Source organism: Alternaria postmessia (assembly GCF_024291825.1).
Source record: "Alternaria postmessia strain BMP 2775 chromosome Unknown scaffold_6, whole genome shotgun sequence".
Lineage (NCBI taxonomy): Eukaryota > Fungi > Ascomycota > Dothideomycetes > Pleosporales > Pleosporaceae > Alternaria > Alternaria postmessia.
Genome location: NW_026260079.1, coordinates 425,774 through 439,802, shown reverse-complemented (window position 1 = coordinate 439,802; position 14,029 = coordinate 425,774). Strand labels below are relative to the sequence as shown.

Here is a 14,029-nt window from a genome sequence, read left to right as displayed (position 1 = left end):
TCGTGATGTGGTACCCTGATGGCGTGATGTCGGGAAAGGTATGGTCGAAGCCAAGGGCTAGTGTTAGGCAAGGGCACGGTACCTTTGGTGGTGCGTCTAGGTACCATGCCGTTGGGAAGCAATGTCTGTTATGATCAAAAGTGACAAGTTTGGACACTTGTGTGAAGATGGTCGGTGACATCAAACAAGTTTGGGCAAGGGCGCAGACGAGGGTGCCCAAGACGTATTGACGAGCAGGCTGAATCCATGGTTCATGCTGAGAAACAAGCAGGATTGATGGTAGACAAACTACGTAAAGAGAAAAAGAAAGATTGAGCTCACCATAACACAAGATGAGTCTTGTTGTACCACGACAAAGTTTCAGCAAACGCTCAATGGTGTGATACGGAGATATCTTGCACTCCGATTGGTCAGTATTTCGTGCCGAGTGGAGTGCGGGATGGCGTTTTTTCGCAGAACAAGCACACCACGAGTCAAAGCTACCTTGACGCATCTCGCAACTGCGCACGGTTCGTACCTGGCCTCACCTCGTTCGTGCTTTCACATCGTGAGAGATTCGGCGTCATACGTCCTCTTCTTCTCCAAGCGTTTGGGGGCGCCATCGCCCCCAGGGTAGCGAGCCGATTGCCGAGACGGTATTTTGCGAACACGATGACCACGACCGAGACGACGATGCAGGCCAACGGAGAGATGGCGGGGGTTATACACGGTCAAGGCCACGGGGATGTGTCTGTTCAGGAGAACGGAAAGAGAAGAAAACTTCACGGACGCGCATTCTATGAAAGTATCGGGAGTCCGAAGCTGGTACTCGCGCCTATGGTCGAGCAGTCAGAGTTCGTATGTCTCTTCAACTCAATACAACTGGCCTGGGATGATGGCTAACGAAATGGCTTTTACAGGCATGGCGATTACTGTCGCGCTCGTTCCTTCCCGAGTCTCAGCAGAAGAACCTCCTAGCGTATACCCCGATGTTCCACTCCAAGATGTTCGGTGAAAAGAGCAACTACCGCGATGCTCACTTTCAGCCTCTCAAATCGACTATTCCGTCACCCACCGACTACTATCACCTCTCACAACTACCCGACTCAGATAGACATCTAGATGGCAACCCAGCATTTGACAGACCTCTTACAGTACAGTTCTGCTCAAACGACCCCGAAGATTTCTTGCGGGCTGCGAAACATGTTGCGCCTTTTTGCGATGCGGTAGACCTGAATCTGGGATGTCCACAAGGTATTGCGAAGAGAGGCAAGTACGGCGCTTTTCTACAAGAGGACTGGGACCTGATATCAAGGATGATACGCAAGCTGCATGAGGAGTTGGAAATTCCGGTTACAGCAAAGATGAGGGTGCTTGAGACACCGGAGAAGACTCTGGCATACGCAAAAACACTACTAGATGCCGGCGCAAGTATCATCACAGTACACGGCCGACGGAGAGAACAGAAGGGCCACAACACAGGACTGGCAGATTGGAAGATGATTCGGCATCTACGGGAGAACCTTCCCAAAGAGACTGTTATATTCGCCAATGGAAACATCCTCCAGCACGAAGACATTGCGACATGTCTGGAAGCGACAGGTGCAGATGGCGTCATGAGCGCAGAAGGAAACCTTTACGATCCGACCATATTCGCCGCACCACCTCCACCTGGTCAGGAAGGACGAGAGTACTGGCGCGGGCGCGACGGAAAAGGCGGATATAGGATGGACGCTGTGATGCGACGATACATGGACATCATTCACAAATACGCCCTCGGCCAGGAACCACCACAACGGAAACCACTTTGGATGCCTGGAGATATCGAAGAGCTGCCACAAGAAAACACCAACAACGCAGCGGAGAATGGCAAGAGAGCAGGAGATGAACAAGACGGCCCACCACAGAAAAAGAGAAAGCCAATGTCTAAATCGGAAAAGAAGAAAGAGGCGTCGAATCCCAACCTCACGGCTATGCAAGCACATCTTTTTCATCTCCTACGTCCTCTCGTCTCGCAACATCATAATGTGCGCGACGCACTCGCTCGATCACGGACAGGCGATATCGACGCGTTTGAAAACGTGCTGAGCCTTGTAGAGAAAGCCGTCAAAGAGGGTATCCAGAAGTATGAAGAGGAGCATGCCAACGAGACGGCTTCCGCGCCAGAACAGCCCGCTACGATGGAGGAGATCACAGGAGAAAACTTGGATCCGTACGAATCTTCCCTCGCAACTGTAGCTCGCGTCAAAAGACCATATTGGGTCTGTCAACCGTATGTCAGACCGCTGCCTAAGGAAGCATTGGAGAAGGGGAGTATGACGGTTAGCAAGAAAGAGAAGAAGAGGCTAGAACAAGAGGCAGAGAAGTTGGCTAAGAAAGATGAAGATGAAGTCAAAGCCGTGGGGCTCGAGCCTGGGGGTAGGGTGGAGGAGAAGGTTGTGGATGATGTGAATGGGAAGAGTGAGATTGTAGAGGAGCCCAGGGATGGACTGGTTGCTGGATAAGTGGGAGAATGAAGGTGGGGAAGCGATGTAGATACCCAATAACGCAATAATAAACCATAACAATCTATTTGACACTGCGACAAACCAGATTTGTAGGTCACAATGCCGCTGTACAAGATGCCGATGCCGACTCGCTAAACCCTGCTTACCTACACGTCAGCGCCAGGACCATGTTTACTGATTGTCTTTATTGCTGCATCGGCCGCTGTTTGCTAACTTGCTATAGTAACACCTTCGACTACAGTGCCCGACTAAATTCTCCGCATCATATCTTCTGAACGATCTGATTGGAGGGCTCGAATGCAAGATGAGTGCGATAGCTGGCTTCATACCTGTAACGGCAAAGGCGGCGAATGTATGCCTGTATTGTCGGGTAAGAAAACAAAAATGCGACCGGACGCTGCCACAGTGCGAGAGATGTGCTGTGTGAGTCTTTTCTTTTTCGCGAATGCTTTTGTTGACAACCGAGTCTAGTAGCTTTAGACTAATATACTGCCAGGAAAGGAAAAGTATGTGATTACACGCCATACAAAGAGCCGCCACGACTCGGAGACGTGGACTCAGAGCCATCAATTATAAGCTTCGAAGGATGTACTCATGTCGACCTTTCGTCGCGGAGTACGACGGCATTGCTGCATGCGGTAACAGTAGTTGCCGACTCTAAGGATGCTTCCGGAAGTAAGGCAATGCTAGCGGATACAGTATACGACATACTGGATCAAGCCAACGTGGATATATCCCTCGTTTTGGAAGATTTCGGTCCGTCTATCCAGCAATGGTGTCCTATCGTCCCGGAAGACTTTCTGAAAGATCGGCAAAATCATGCTTCGTATGAGCAACCACCACACGAGGAAACATACCGTCCATTCCTATTGTTATGTCTGTGGTTAATGAGCCGCCGACCATGCGACAATGCAGAGCACATAACCCGCTGCCAACTTTACCGCGCATTGAAACAATCGCTTGCCATCTTCCAAAGCGGCACCAATGTCAACATATCAATCCTCCAAGCATCCATGCTCCTTGCTCTCTACGAAACAAGTCACGGCATGTCAAATCAAGCTTTCCAAACCATGTCAGCAAGTGTGGGTATACTCCAACTCCTACAACATTCAGCCACAAAAAGCGCAAACCTAGTTTGGACACTGGAATGGATAAAACCAAGTCTGCTCATGCTAGACCGCGTCCTAACTCTGACATCACCTACGCACCTTCCTCTGGCTCTGCCCTCTTATCACACAACCACTCAATGTATCTCGTACAATCTGGCTCCTGAGATACCACCGCACCCGCCACTTGGATTAGCATCAGCAACGTCTGCGCGGAAACTACACATCCGATCCACCGTCGCTCTGGCTACAAGCCCAGCTTTGGAGTATATCTCGTCTCTCGTTCTCAACCCCCCACCACAACCCAACCACGCCTACGATACAGCCACATCAAGTCTAACAACCTGTATTCAAGCCCTAGTCTCGAAGCCCGAACCGCATACTTGGCTGCACTGCGACGCCATTGCCCTGGCCTTCTGCACAAACATTCTACTCCAAGAAGCACAGATGCGGCATCTGTCATCTACCTTGCCGGTGCTAGCAGGACGTCCACATCCAGAGTATGAGAAGGTACATTTGGCGCTCAAATATGCGAGACATATGGCGTGGGATATGGTGAAGGTAGGGATCCAGAAGATCAACGGAGAAGGGGAAAGTGGGGAAGAAGGGGTAGGTGAAGTGGGAAGACTACCTTTTGCAGGGTTGTGTTGTGTTGTCAGAGCGGGAGTGGCAGTTTTGAAAACGAGAGAATTCTACGCAGATGGTGATGGTGTGGAGGAGAAGGAGGTGGAAGGGTTTAAGAGGGTGGTTGGAATGTTCGCTGGGAGATGGGGAGTTGGACAGTTGTACTTGCGAACATCAAAATGAGCGAGGTTGTCAACAACGAACGACGTTGCGTTGTAGAGTAAGAACAGACTAATGTTTCTTTCTATTGTCAAGCCCATCTTCGCGGCCAAATCGTGACCTTGTTCTCCAAGACACTTAATTGCGGGCCGATCGTATCGCATTTCATTGGATAAGGCACAATGAGCCTAAATCTTGGCCTTCCGAGCTAGTCTCATAAGAGTATCTCACTTCGCCAAGCCAATGCTAACAGTTGCATCATGAAGAGCGGCCCGACTTTAAAAAGTCTACTGAACAAAACATGGCTCGCACCATGCGTAGTCGCGGTACTACGAACAACGCGCATTGCTATTACTAAATACAGCATACTCACAAGCTCAGATCACGGGATGGTATATCTAATCATCGCCGAGGCAATGATTAGTTTTGTCGACTTACTGTAAGGTCGGTCAGATACGATTTGCCATTTGAGTTGTACGATACACGGCTATGGAAGCCAACGCCAGATGTGATCGAGGAATGTTTCAAGTCAACAAATGAAGAGTTGTACATAAATCCATCCTCGTGTAGCTCTCTGGATGCACCAGATTTCTGTTCACAGTTGTTGACATATTCTCATTTTATCAAAACATGCTACCCTGGGCAAAACCTCGGGACGTAGATCTGTATAAGCTTACAAAGCCCCAGACCGACGTTATGTGCTAACGAATGCCGAGCATACTCTTCACCCAATTTCCAAGCAGACGACGCTTAGCAAGCAAAATGAGCTGTGCGACTGATGATGGCACCCTTTACGCAGCGTATAAATGCTGCACGAAAGAATGACATTGCATATCCAGAACAGTTTAACATCCATCCAACATGTTTCATCTCAGCACCCTGATCACTTTTCTCGCCATCTCGATCTTACGAGCTCCTCTTGTAGCAGCAGCAGCTCTACCGGCCAGCTCCCAGGCTTCCGTTCGATCGGTATATCAGTTCGACAATGGCACATGGTTAGAGAATATCGCCGTCCGCTCAAACGGAAACCTGCTCGTTACACTAATCGACCGCCCCTCCCTCTACGAAATCAACCCTTTCCGCAACAACACTCCAACTCTGATCACGAACCTCGAAGATGAAACGAACACGACCAGTCTACTAGGAATCACAGAGATGAGCCCTGACGTCTTCGTATTCATCGCAGGCAACTTCTCCGTCGCACGAGCAGGATCAGACGCAGCGAGTTACTCGGTATGGCAAATCGACTTTAACCGTGGTGATTTGGCCAAATGCGAAAAGGTCTCCGAGATCGAGGCGCTCCCCGAAGCCAGTTTCTTGAACGGAATGACGACGTTGGATCGCGAGCAAGGTACCGTCCTGATTTCAGACTCTGTTCTGGGACTCGTTTGGCGATTGAATGTCTGGACGGGCAAGTACGATGTTGTACTCGAGGATGAGACGATGAAGCCGGCGGAGGGTACGCTCCTCGTGTTGGGCATCAACGGGATCAAGATTTTCAATGGGTATCTTTACTACATCAACGCGTTGAAAGGATTCTTCTGCCGTGTTGAAATCAACACATCGACTGGTGAGGCGGTCGGACCATATGAAACCCTCCAAACCGATTTGCCTGGGGATGATTTCGTCATGTCTGCGGACGGTGTCGCTTTCATCGCGGAAAATGGCGGAAACTCATTGGAACGAGTAGATGTAGATGGGACTCGAAGCTTGATTGCTGGAGGACTGAACACAACGGTGGTTGCTGGTGCGACTGCGGCTGCTTTTGGAAGAACTTGGAAGGATCAAAGCGTTGTTTATGTTGTAACATCAGGAGGTCAAGCCGCCCCTGTGAATGGTACTTACACCGAGGGTGGAAAGGTTGTCGCTGTCACTGTGTAAATAGTCGCTACTTCAGCACCTACAGGCTCCTTCTACGGAAGCTAGAATATTGATCTCTAACAATTAATTCTAAAAGTTCATTCTTAGTATAAGTGAAAGATTCATGCACCAAAGCTTGACTGCTCATAACGATAGATTACCACAACCATGGGTGTATTGTGACATTTTTCGACAAGAAACTGAAGTACGTTATGGGCTGGGCTGATTCTGTACCTTTGAGATGGCATGTCTTTCTCTGAAAAGTAGAGGAAGCGGTTCGAGGTGTAGCGTGAAACAGTCGGCTTGATGGTCAATGAAGTACTGGCATGAGCCCTCCTTATTAGTTGCGGACGACACCGTGAATCTTCTAAAGATCATGGCAACGACCATACGAAGCTGCATCATGGCCAATGGCTTCCCTGCGCAGTTGTATCCTCCAAATCCAAAGGGCACGAACGCGTCTCTACGAAGGATGAGGTTAGGCTGAGAGGACCAGCGTTCGGGTATAAAGTCGTTGGGCTGGACAAACGCGCGTGGATCTATAAGATCAGTGGAAGTTGTGCCATGCGGGAGATGCCAATACCTCGATGCAGAGCGTACGTTGGTGTCGTTACGTTCATGTGGCCTGGTATGTAACGACCTGCGATAATCGCACCTTCTGCAGGCGTCACTCGCTGAAGGCCAGAGGGTACAGGCGGATGCAACCTCAACGATTCGTTGATAATGCCAGTCAGATAAGGCTTGTTTAACAGGTCGCGGTCATCGATGACTCCGTCTAAGCTCCGCAAATTTGACAACTCCTTGTAAAGCTCTGCTTGATATCCAGGGTGCTGACACAGCAGATAGCAAACATTGGACATTGTGATGGCGTTCGTATCAGCACCAGCAACGATGGCCAACTTCGCCTCACTCAACGTGTTATTCTTAAATCCATCGGATTGCGATAAGTATGTGTATATGTCCGGCTCATGGATATGCATCTGCGCGTGTGAGCAGATCTAGTTTGAAAGATATAGCGCCTAGATGACTTACCTTGCTGCGCGCTTGCAAAGCTTCATCGTACCAGCCTTCCCAAGACTTCTGCTTTTTCAGTGAAATGCGTAGGTTCCTGGCGATATGAAGCAGTGGCATACTGAGCAATGCGAAACCAACCGCTTTTTGCTTCCTGAGGAATCCTGTCACGATCGGGCCTCGCTGATTCCTAGTTTGCGTCTCAAACGATTTACCAAACGTTAGATCTGATATGACGTCGAAGAAGAGGTCTAAGAAAGCACCACTAGCATCTATCGGCGTGCCGAAAGCCGCATGACGAGAAAGCATATCGACCATGAGGCGATAGTGCCTCGTGAGACGTGGCGTATAGCCTTGTAATGCTAAGAACATTAGCTAGGATGATACCAACAATTCATCTTCACTAACCGGTGCTATGGAAAGCCTTGTCCCAATACCGACGTTGCTGTTTGTGAAGATCTGGGTTTCGAATGAATTGCAAGGTGTGGGATGGGTAAGTTTGATCGTAAAATTCGCCTTTCTTGATGTTGTTTCTGGGGCCATGAACGTCCTTTATGGCATCGGGATGGCAGATTGAGAGTTCGCGTGGTCCTAGAGGGAATTAGTCGCACATTCATACGGCTGTAGTCTTGACTTACGTATCCGCACGAAGTCTCCGTATTGGTCATGGAGACTGCGTAGCTTGATGTACAATTTCAGGTCTGGTACGTTTTGCTTGATGACCCAGAGACTAGTTACGCGAGCAGCTGTTGGTCCAGGGAATGATTTGACAGGATGTAAGAACAATCGATAGATGATCATAGAACAGAGGAAGCCACCGAGAAAGCATGCAGCGACCGCGCTGGTAAATGCGACCGACAATTTGATGGAGACATCCCCACTGATGGCGATTATTACCAACGTAGTTGTGAAAGTAGCACAGGCGAACGTCAAGATGTTGGGTGCGTGTCGATCCCATTCGAAATGTCTGGAGAAGACTGTAGTATGGAGCAGAATACCTGCAGCGAAAGTGATGACGAAACGAATGTCAAGCATCTTGCGTCGACAGTAACGGGCACTTTATGTAGGGGTGTAGCTGTTCGCCGTCATCTAGGGCGCGTAGCAACAGCTATATAAGGCTGTCAAGAGAGCGCTCGGTCTATGCGGCCGGCATTTTCGGTCTTTCATTCTCACAAGCAATGCGCGAATGCGCTGGGGTCAGTCGACCTAAAGGTTTCTGTCAAAATAGGTTCGAGATGCGAGTGTGATTATGGACACGCGTGGGTGTGGAAGTACGGCATGTAAACGGCGTCATCGGCACAGAAGGCATCAACCCCTTGGACGCTCATTGGTCGATACAGTCCGTGCGCACCCAACGAGCCAGTTCAGTCAACGAGCCACCCCACCAAGATCGGACGACAAAAAAGATGAGGTTATTAAGCCACCCACAAAAGCTATTATCGTGAGATTTTTTGGTGTATTGATATATAGACGCTACTAAAGCGTTTGCACTACTTGTATCTCGCTGGCGTCTTGATTTGGCGGGTGTGCAGGCCAAATTTAGGTGGGGAGGGCGCCCGAGGCGGACCATCAACCACCTGACTTGATGGAGCAACAACACGACGACGCTTTGTTGGTTTCTTTACTGGCTTAGCTGAGGCTTCTCGCTTACGCTTATTTGCTGTATCGTGAGTTTTTTTTAGTGTTGCAGCTTGTTGTTGCAGCTTTTTAAGTTCCCGTGCGGCAGCTTTCTCCTTACGCTGCCGTAACTGCTCCGCATCCTTAGCAATTTTAGCTTGTTGTCGAGCCACCTTTGCAGCTTCTTGAGAGCGCTTTTTCTCAGCTGCTTCTGCCGCTTTTCTCTCTCTATCGCGAGTTTTTTGGAGTTGTTGCTCCGCGGCTTCGTCCAGTTCTGCGGCCTTGCGCGCGCGGAGACTGGCAAGCTTCCTGGGACTGTAGAATACAGCTCCGCCGTGCCAATCGTCGCCCTCTTGAGTAGTTAGTGTTGTTGATTTAGACGGTCGGGATCTCATGAGGTTAAGTTCAGCGCGAAGCTCCGCGTTTTGGAGGCGGAGAAGCTCGTTGTTGACCTGCAGCGAGTGTAGGCCTTGGGACAGCCGTTTGGCTTTAAATTTGGCCTTGTCAGCCACCGCAGCTTCAAAAATTTTGCGCAGTTGAGGCCAGGTATCGCCGTCGCCTTGCTCCCCTATTCTTGGCTCGTCATCTTGTTGTTGTGGTTGGTTGTTGAAGCGTTGAAGTACCGGGTCAGCGTCCATCGGCCATACGCCTGTAGCTTGAAAACTCTTCAATATAAGATCGTGAGTTATTGTAGAGCTCCAAGCCGGCTAAAAGTTGCTGTAGAAGTCGCGTTTGGTGATCCTCGAGATGCCCTGGGTACGCTGGAGGCGTTGGGTAAGCTCCTCGGTGTAGTGTTTTGAGAGTGGCGAAAAGAGCACAACATCTAACGGCTGCAAACTGTGTGTAGAATGTGGTGGGTACACCATAACCATAATGCGTTTAGCTTCACAATACTCCAAAAAATCCGGCGTGAGGTGGCTGGCGTGGCCGTCAAGGATCAGAAGGCGCCATTGTCGGCGAGCTTTAGCTGCCGTGAAGCGTTCGAAGACCTGTTGAAGCCAGGCAAGTCCCAAATTATTATTTGACCATCCCGAAGCCGAGTGGGATACAAAGATTTGGTGTTGTTCGGCCAACAGGTCGTTAACCTAGCTTGATTGAACCCCGGAGATGCCCTGATAGATAAGAGCGGGCGGCAATGCCTCTCCAGAAGCGCATACGCAAGCCAGCAGCGTTACCCATTCTCTGTTGCCATCCCTCATCGCCGCGGTACGCTCTCCCGACTTATAAACTGCTTTAGAGAAGATCCTCTTCCTGCGGTGGGCGATGCCGACAAAGAAGCCCTTCTCATCCATATTGTACGTGTTGCGCTCTTTAATCTCATGTTCTCGCATCTTGGAGTGCAGCAAGTTGAAATACAACTCGTATTTACGCTTGTTGTCAGCAAAGTGACGCTCACGATCTATACCGGTGTCCCATTTGGAGATGAGCTCATCGGGATGACGGTGTTGAAACCGGGTAACCTAGCTATCTGAAACCTCATGCTGCGCAACCGCGCTGCCGAAATTTTTTAAAATAGACCTTGTAGGTGGTACTCCGTCTCTTGTTTGCCCTTCTACGAAGCTAATAAGCTCATCCTCTTGTTGTGGGTTGAGATTTCGTCGATGTTCGGCTGCCTCTGTGCCCCGGGGTTGTTGTGTGCCCTGGTGCCTCCGCGACAACGTCGTTCGATCAACTCTGAATATTTTTGCGACTTTCTGGTACGAGAAATTATCTCCAGCCTCACGCGATTTGATATATTTAATTGCTTCTTGAATCGGGTCCATGGTTGTGGAGTTATGACGCGTTGCAGTTGGGATAGTTCATGAGGTTGCGGGGCTTCGGGTGGCTCGTTGACTGAACTGGCTCGTTGGGTGCGCACGGACTGTATATGACGCCGCTTCGAGGGCAGTGCAGTTTATCTTGTGAACAAAGCAATTCCTCCCCCTTTACCTTTCGTTTCGCTAACCTGCACATTCATCCCAGCCTTGCCATAGAAGCCTCTGTTCTTCTCCCCACACAACACACTAGCTACGACATCTTCGCCTTCTTTCTGCGCTTCTAGAACTCCCCATCGGGCCAGCAGCTTCCCAACACCTTTACCTTGGTAGTCTGGATGTACACCACAAACATGCAAGTCCCAGCATTCGGTCCGCTGGCCAGTCCAGTACTTCTCTGAGTTTGCGACAGCGGTATCGAGGAACGAGGCGCGTGTAGGGTCGGCGGCACGATTCGGGAACAACGTTAGGGATATGGAGTGGTAGGTCTCCAAGACGGGCGCGATGAGGTTGCCTGTAAGAATGTTGATGTGAGTCGGGAGCCAGACTCATCTGTCATGAGAAGTTTCGCGGTGAACATACGTGGATCTAGTACGCTCAACTCTTTGCTCTCTCCGCCTTTCCCAAGCCTCCTCCAATCTGCTGCCCCAACCACCTTTCCATTATCTGTTACGACTATGAATTGATGGCGCCAGTCCCAGAATCGTTCTCGAATCCCGCGCAGTAAGAACCAATAAACGTCATCAGGATAGTCTTTGCGGTGCGGATGCATGATCTCTCCGATGATCTCGTCGTCAAAGAACGCGGCTGTCCATACTGTCGCTATTGCATACAGATCCAAAATACCTGCAGCGCGAAGCTCGAATTGAGACATTGTAGCACGCTCTGCTGATTGCCGGACAGAGGACAGAACTTCCTGCACAGCAAGTTCTATTGCGAATATTTCAATGGTATCCTCGATAATGAAACAGGTGCGTTTCTGCTGCAGAAGCTGATGTATGCGATACTGGAACGTGCCAGTAAATGTGGCTGCATTCAGTACGACGGGGCGTACTTAAAGATGTGGTCAGATGCCCCACATGCCGGCTGCACCTATATCACTACGCGCGGGGAGCATGCATATACCAGGTCAAAAATATTGGATCCTTCGATTTGTCGTTGACGCATTCGGCCTTGAAGAAAGAAGACATATATCCAGCACTTCAACAGGACGTTTCTTACAGTTTTCGGTGCTCATGAGGCCTGTGCCAACGGCTGACCTGCAACTCTTTGACGACGATTGCTCGCCGTTAATCTCGGCACGCAGCGCCTTCTGTTCTTCACATCAGGATCTCGATTCGCTTCTAGAACATCTAATCTGCGTTTCGTAGAGCGACCGCCGCCCAATCCAGTAGTATCCAGACATCACTCCTGACCATCTCTTCTTCAATTGCGCAGGCTTTCTCTTCCGACACACGTAGATTTAAACACGTCTGCCTATGAACGCTTCTTCGTTAGCCTCCTAGTTTTCCGCTTCGTAGCTGGCTTTGAAGGCGTATTGATCGCAGATTTCATAGGACGCCCAGGCTTGGTCTTCGCAGCCGGTACCGTTGATGTTGCGATAGTAGATTTCGTGTGTCGTTTCGCCGGTCTTTTGAAAACCACTGTCTCTTCCTCCAGAGTATCCACGTAGTCATCGTCTTCATCAGTGACTATGGGCCGTTTCCGCTTCCACTGTGCAGGGACAGGCAAGGCTGTGTCGGCGCTCCGTGCGATGGGAGGGTTCTTGCCAGCGTGACGCGATGGAGTCTTACTGGCCGTGTTCAGAATTGGCTCAGCCTCCTGTGCTGCTGCTTTTCCTTTGTTATGTGTGGTGGATCGGGTATACCGGAGGTAGTTTGAGCCACCTTCTCCAAGATGCGCAGGGCTGCTGTCAACATCAGTGCCGTCTTCGAATGTGGATGCGGATGCACTCGCGCCACTATCGCTGGTCGGATTGAGCTCCTCCACCGGGTTGGTGAGCACGTCTTCGAAGAAGTTGTCGCCTACTCGAGGGATCGTGGTATCGAAAGGGTGATGATTCGCCCTTGGTGTGTATTGTCCTTCCACTGTACCGTCACTATTGCAGGGCAATGAGGTAATCTTGAGCGCGATCTAGCATTTACGAAACTTTGCCTCCTTTCCGCATAGCTCGGCCTTTCCATGACGCATTCCAAGCCGTATGACCTCTATCACTCAGTCAGTATCGCTGCTGTGCGCCACTATTGGTGCACTTGCCAGCCTCTAGCGAGGAAACGTCATTGGACATGAGCGCCTCGCTCCCTGTCTCCATGCAGGCGTCGCAGTAGAAGTTCAGAACATTGCTTCTTTTCAGTGCTCCCTTGTCCTTCGATGAGTTGTTGCTGGCAATATGATAGCAGTTGGGTGCGCATGGCTCGTCGGGCCTCGCTGTTACGATGATGTGTCTGCATTCCAGTATGTGCTCGTAGGACATCGATGGGTTGAGACACGAGTTGTTCTCTGGGGTAATATCGATGACTTGAGGGTACCTGGCAACTTCGTGTAAGGGTTTTTGCTTGAGTGACGGCGATGCATCTTTTTTAAGCCGCCAGCGGGAGGAGAGCATGTTGCCAAATTGTTGCACAATAGACGGTGGCATCGCGCCTGTATAACGCGAAATTCCTGGGGGTGACTGTGTTACGAGGCAGGTGCTGGGCCAGAGTTATGTCAGTCGCTCGTAGTAGGTTGGGTGACCAGCACCGTGAATTGTGGGTGCAAGGCAGGCACGACTGGACGAGCCAAACAACAAGCCAAGGTGACCGATAAAACGGCACGGAAGCGAACAATCACGAGAAGACTCGCTAGTGAAGAGCAACAGACAGTGACTTAGATGAGTGGTCACTGCGCATTTGGTGAAGGGGGAGTTGCGCAGCACGTAATTACGCTTACTTGGGCTCTACCATCGATTCAACTGATGAACTGTGTAACATTGTCATGATAACCACTAGTTATTTCAAGGCCTGCTGGAGATATGTTCAACCGAGACGCGTCTTTGGAATGTACCACTGCTTGCCAGTCACGTGGCGTACGCGACCCAGTGATCATCTATACATCCGCTGCTATCTACGTCGGCCCACGGAACTACCATGGCCCATAATCGACGAGTCACCCACGACTTTCGAGATATGCTTGCTCTACATGAAAGAGGGGGCTCTCACATGACAAGTATCATAGTAAAAGTAATCATGCCTTTGTCACCAAGAGAGTAAGCGTCGGCAATTTCGATAATCACATGATCTTGAAAGTGCTCAACCTTGAAACGTTGAGAACGTCTTTTGAATCCATAACGATATATGCGCAGTGTGTTTCCCCAAGAAAAATCAGACTGATCTCATCGGCGCGAGTAACATTCGACATGATGGTTTACAATCAC

The 14,029-nt window shown here is 50.1% G+C and overlaps 4 protein-coding genes across 4 annotated transcripts; 2 read left to right on the top strand and 2 right to left on the bottom strand.

Annotated features, from left to right (window-relative positions):
* Positions 1-651: 651 nt before the first annotated feature.
* J4E82_001659 (uncharacterized protein) lies at positions 652-2,483 on the top strand (the record flags this gene model as incomplete). The annotated part of the gene is made up of 2 exons (XM_051727967.1): positions 652-837; positions 900-2,483. 2 exons carry the CDS (start codon positions 652-654, stop codon positions 2,481-2,483), a joined length of 1,770 nt encoding a protein of 589 aa, XP_051592322.1.
* Positions 2,484-5,236: 2,753 nt separating this feature from the next.
* Positions 5,237-6,256, top strand: J4E82_001658 (uncharacterized protein; the record flags this gene model as incomplete). The annotated part of the gene is made up of 1 exon (XM_051727966.1): positions 5,237-6,256. The coding sequence occupies one exon, from the start codon at positions 5,237-5,239 to the stop codon at positions 6,254-6,256; it is 1,020 nt and encodes a 339-aa protein (XP_051592321.1).
* A 189-nt stretch (positions 6,257-6,445) lies between these two features.
* On the bottom strand, positions 6,446-8,281 carry J4E82_001657 (uncharacterized protein; the record flags this gene model as incomplete). The annotated part of the gene is made up of 5 exons (XM_051727965.1): positions 6,446-6,774; positions 6,819-7,215; positions 7,268-7,599; positions 7,655-7,837; positions 7,885-8,281. The coding sequence occupies 5 exons, from the start codon at positions 8,279-8,281 to the stop codon at positions 6,446-6,448; spliced, it is 1,638 nt and encodes a 545-aa protein (XP_051592320.1).
* A 3,812-nt stretch (positions 8,282-12,093) lies between these two features.
* J4E82_001656 (uncharacterized protein) lies at positions 12,094-13,255 on the bottom strand (the record flags this gene model as incomplete). Its single annotated transcript, XM_051727964.1, has 2 exons — positions 12,094-12,715; positions 12,870-13,255. 2 exons carry the CDS (start codon positions 13,253-13,255, stop codon positions 12,094-12,096), a joined length of 1,008 nt encoding a protein of 335 aa, XP_051592319.1.
* Between the last annotated feature and the right edge of the window lie 774 nt (positions 13,256-14,029).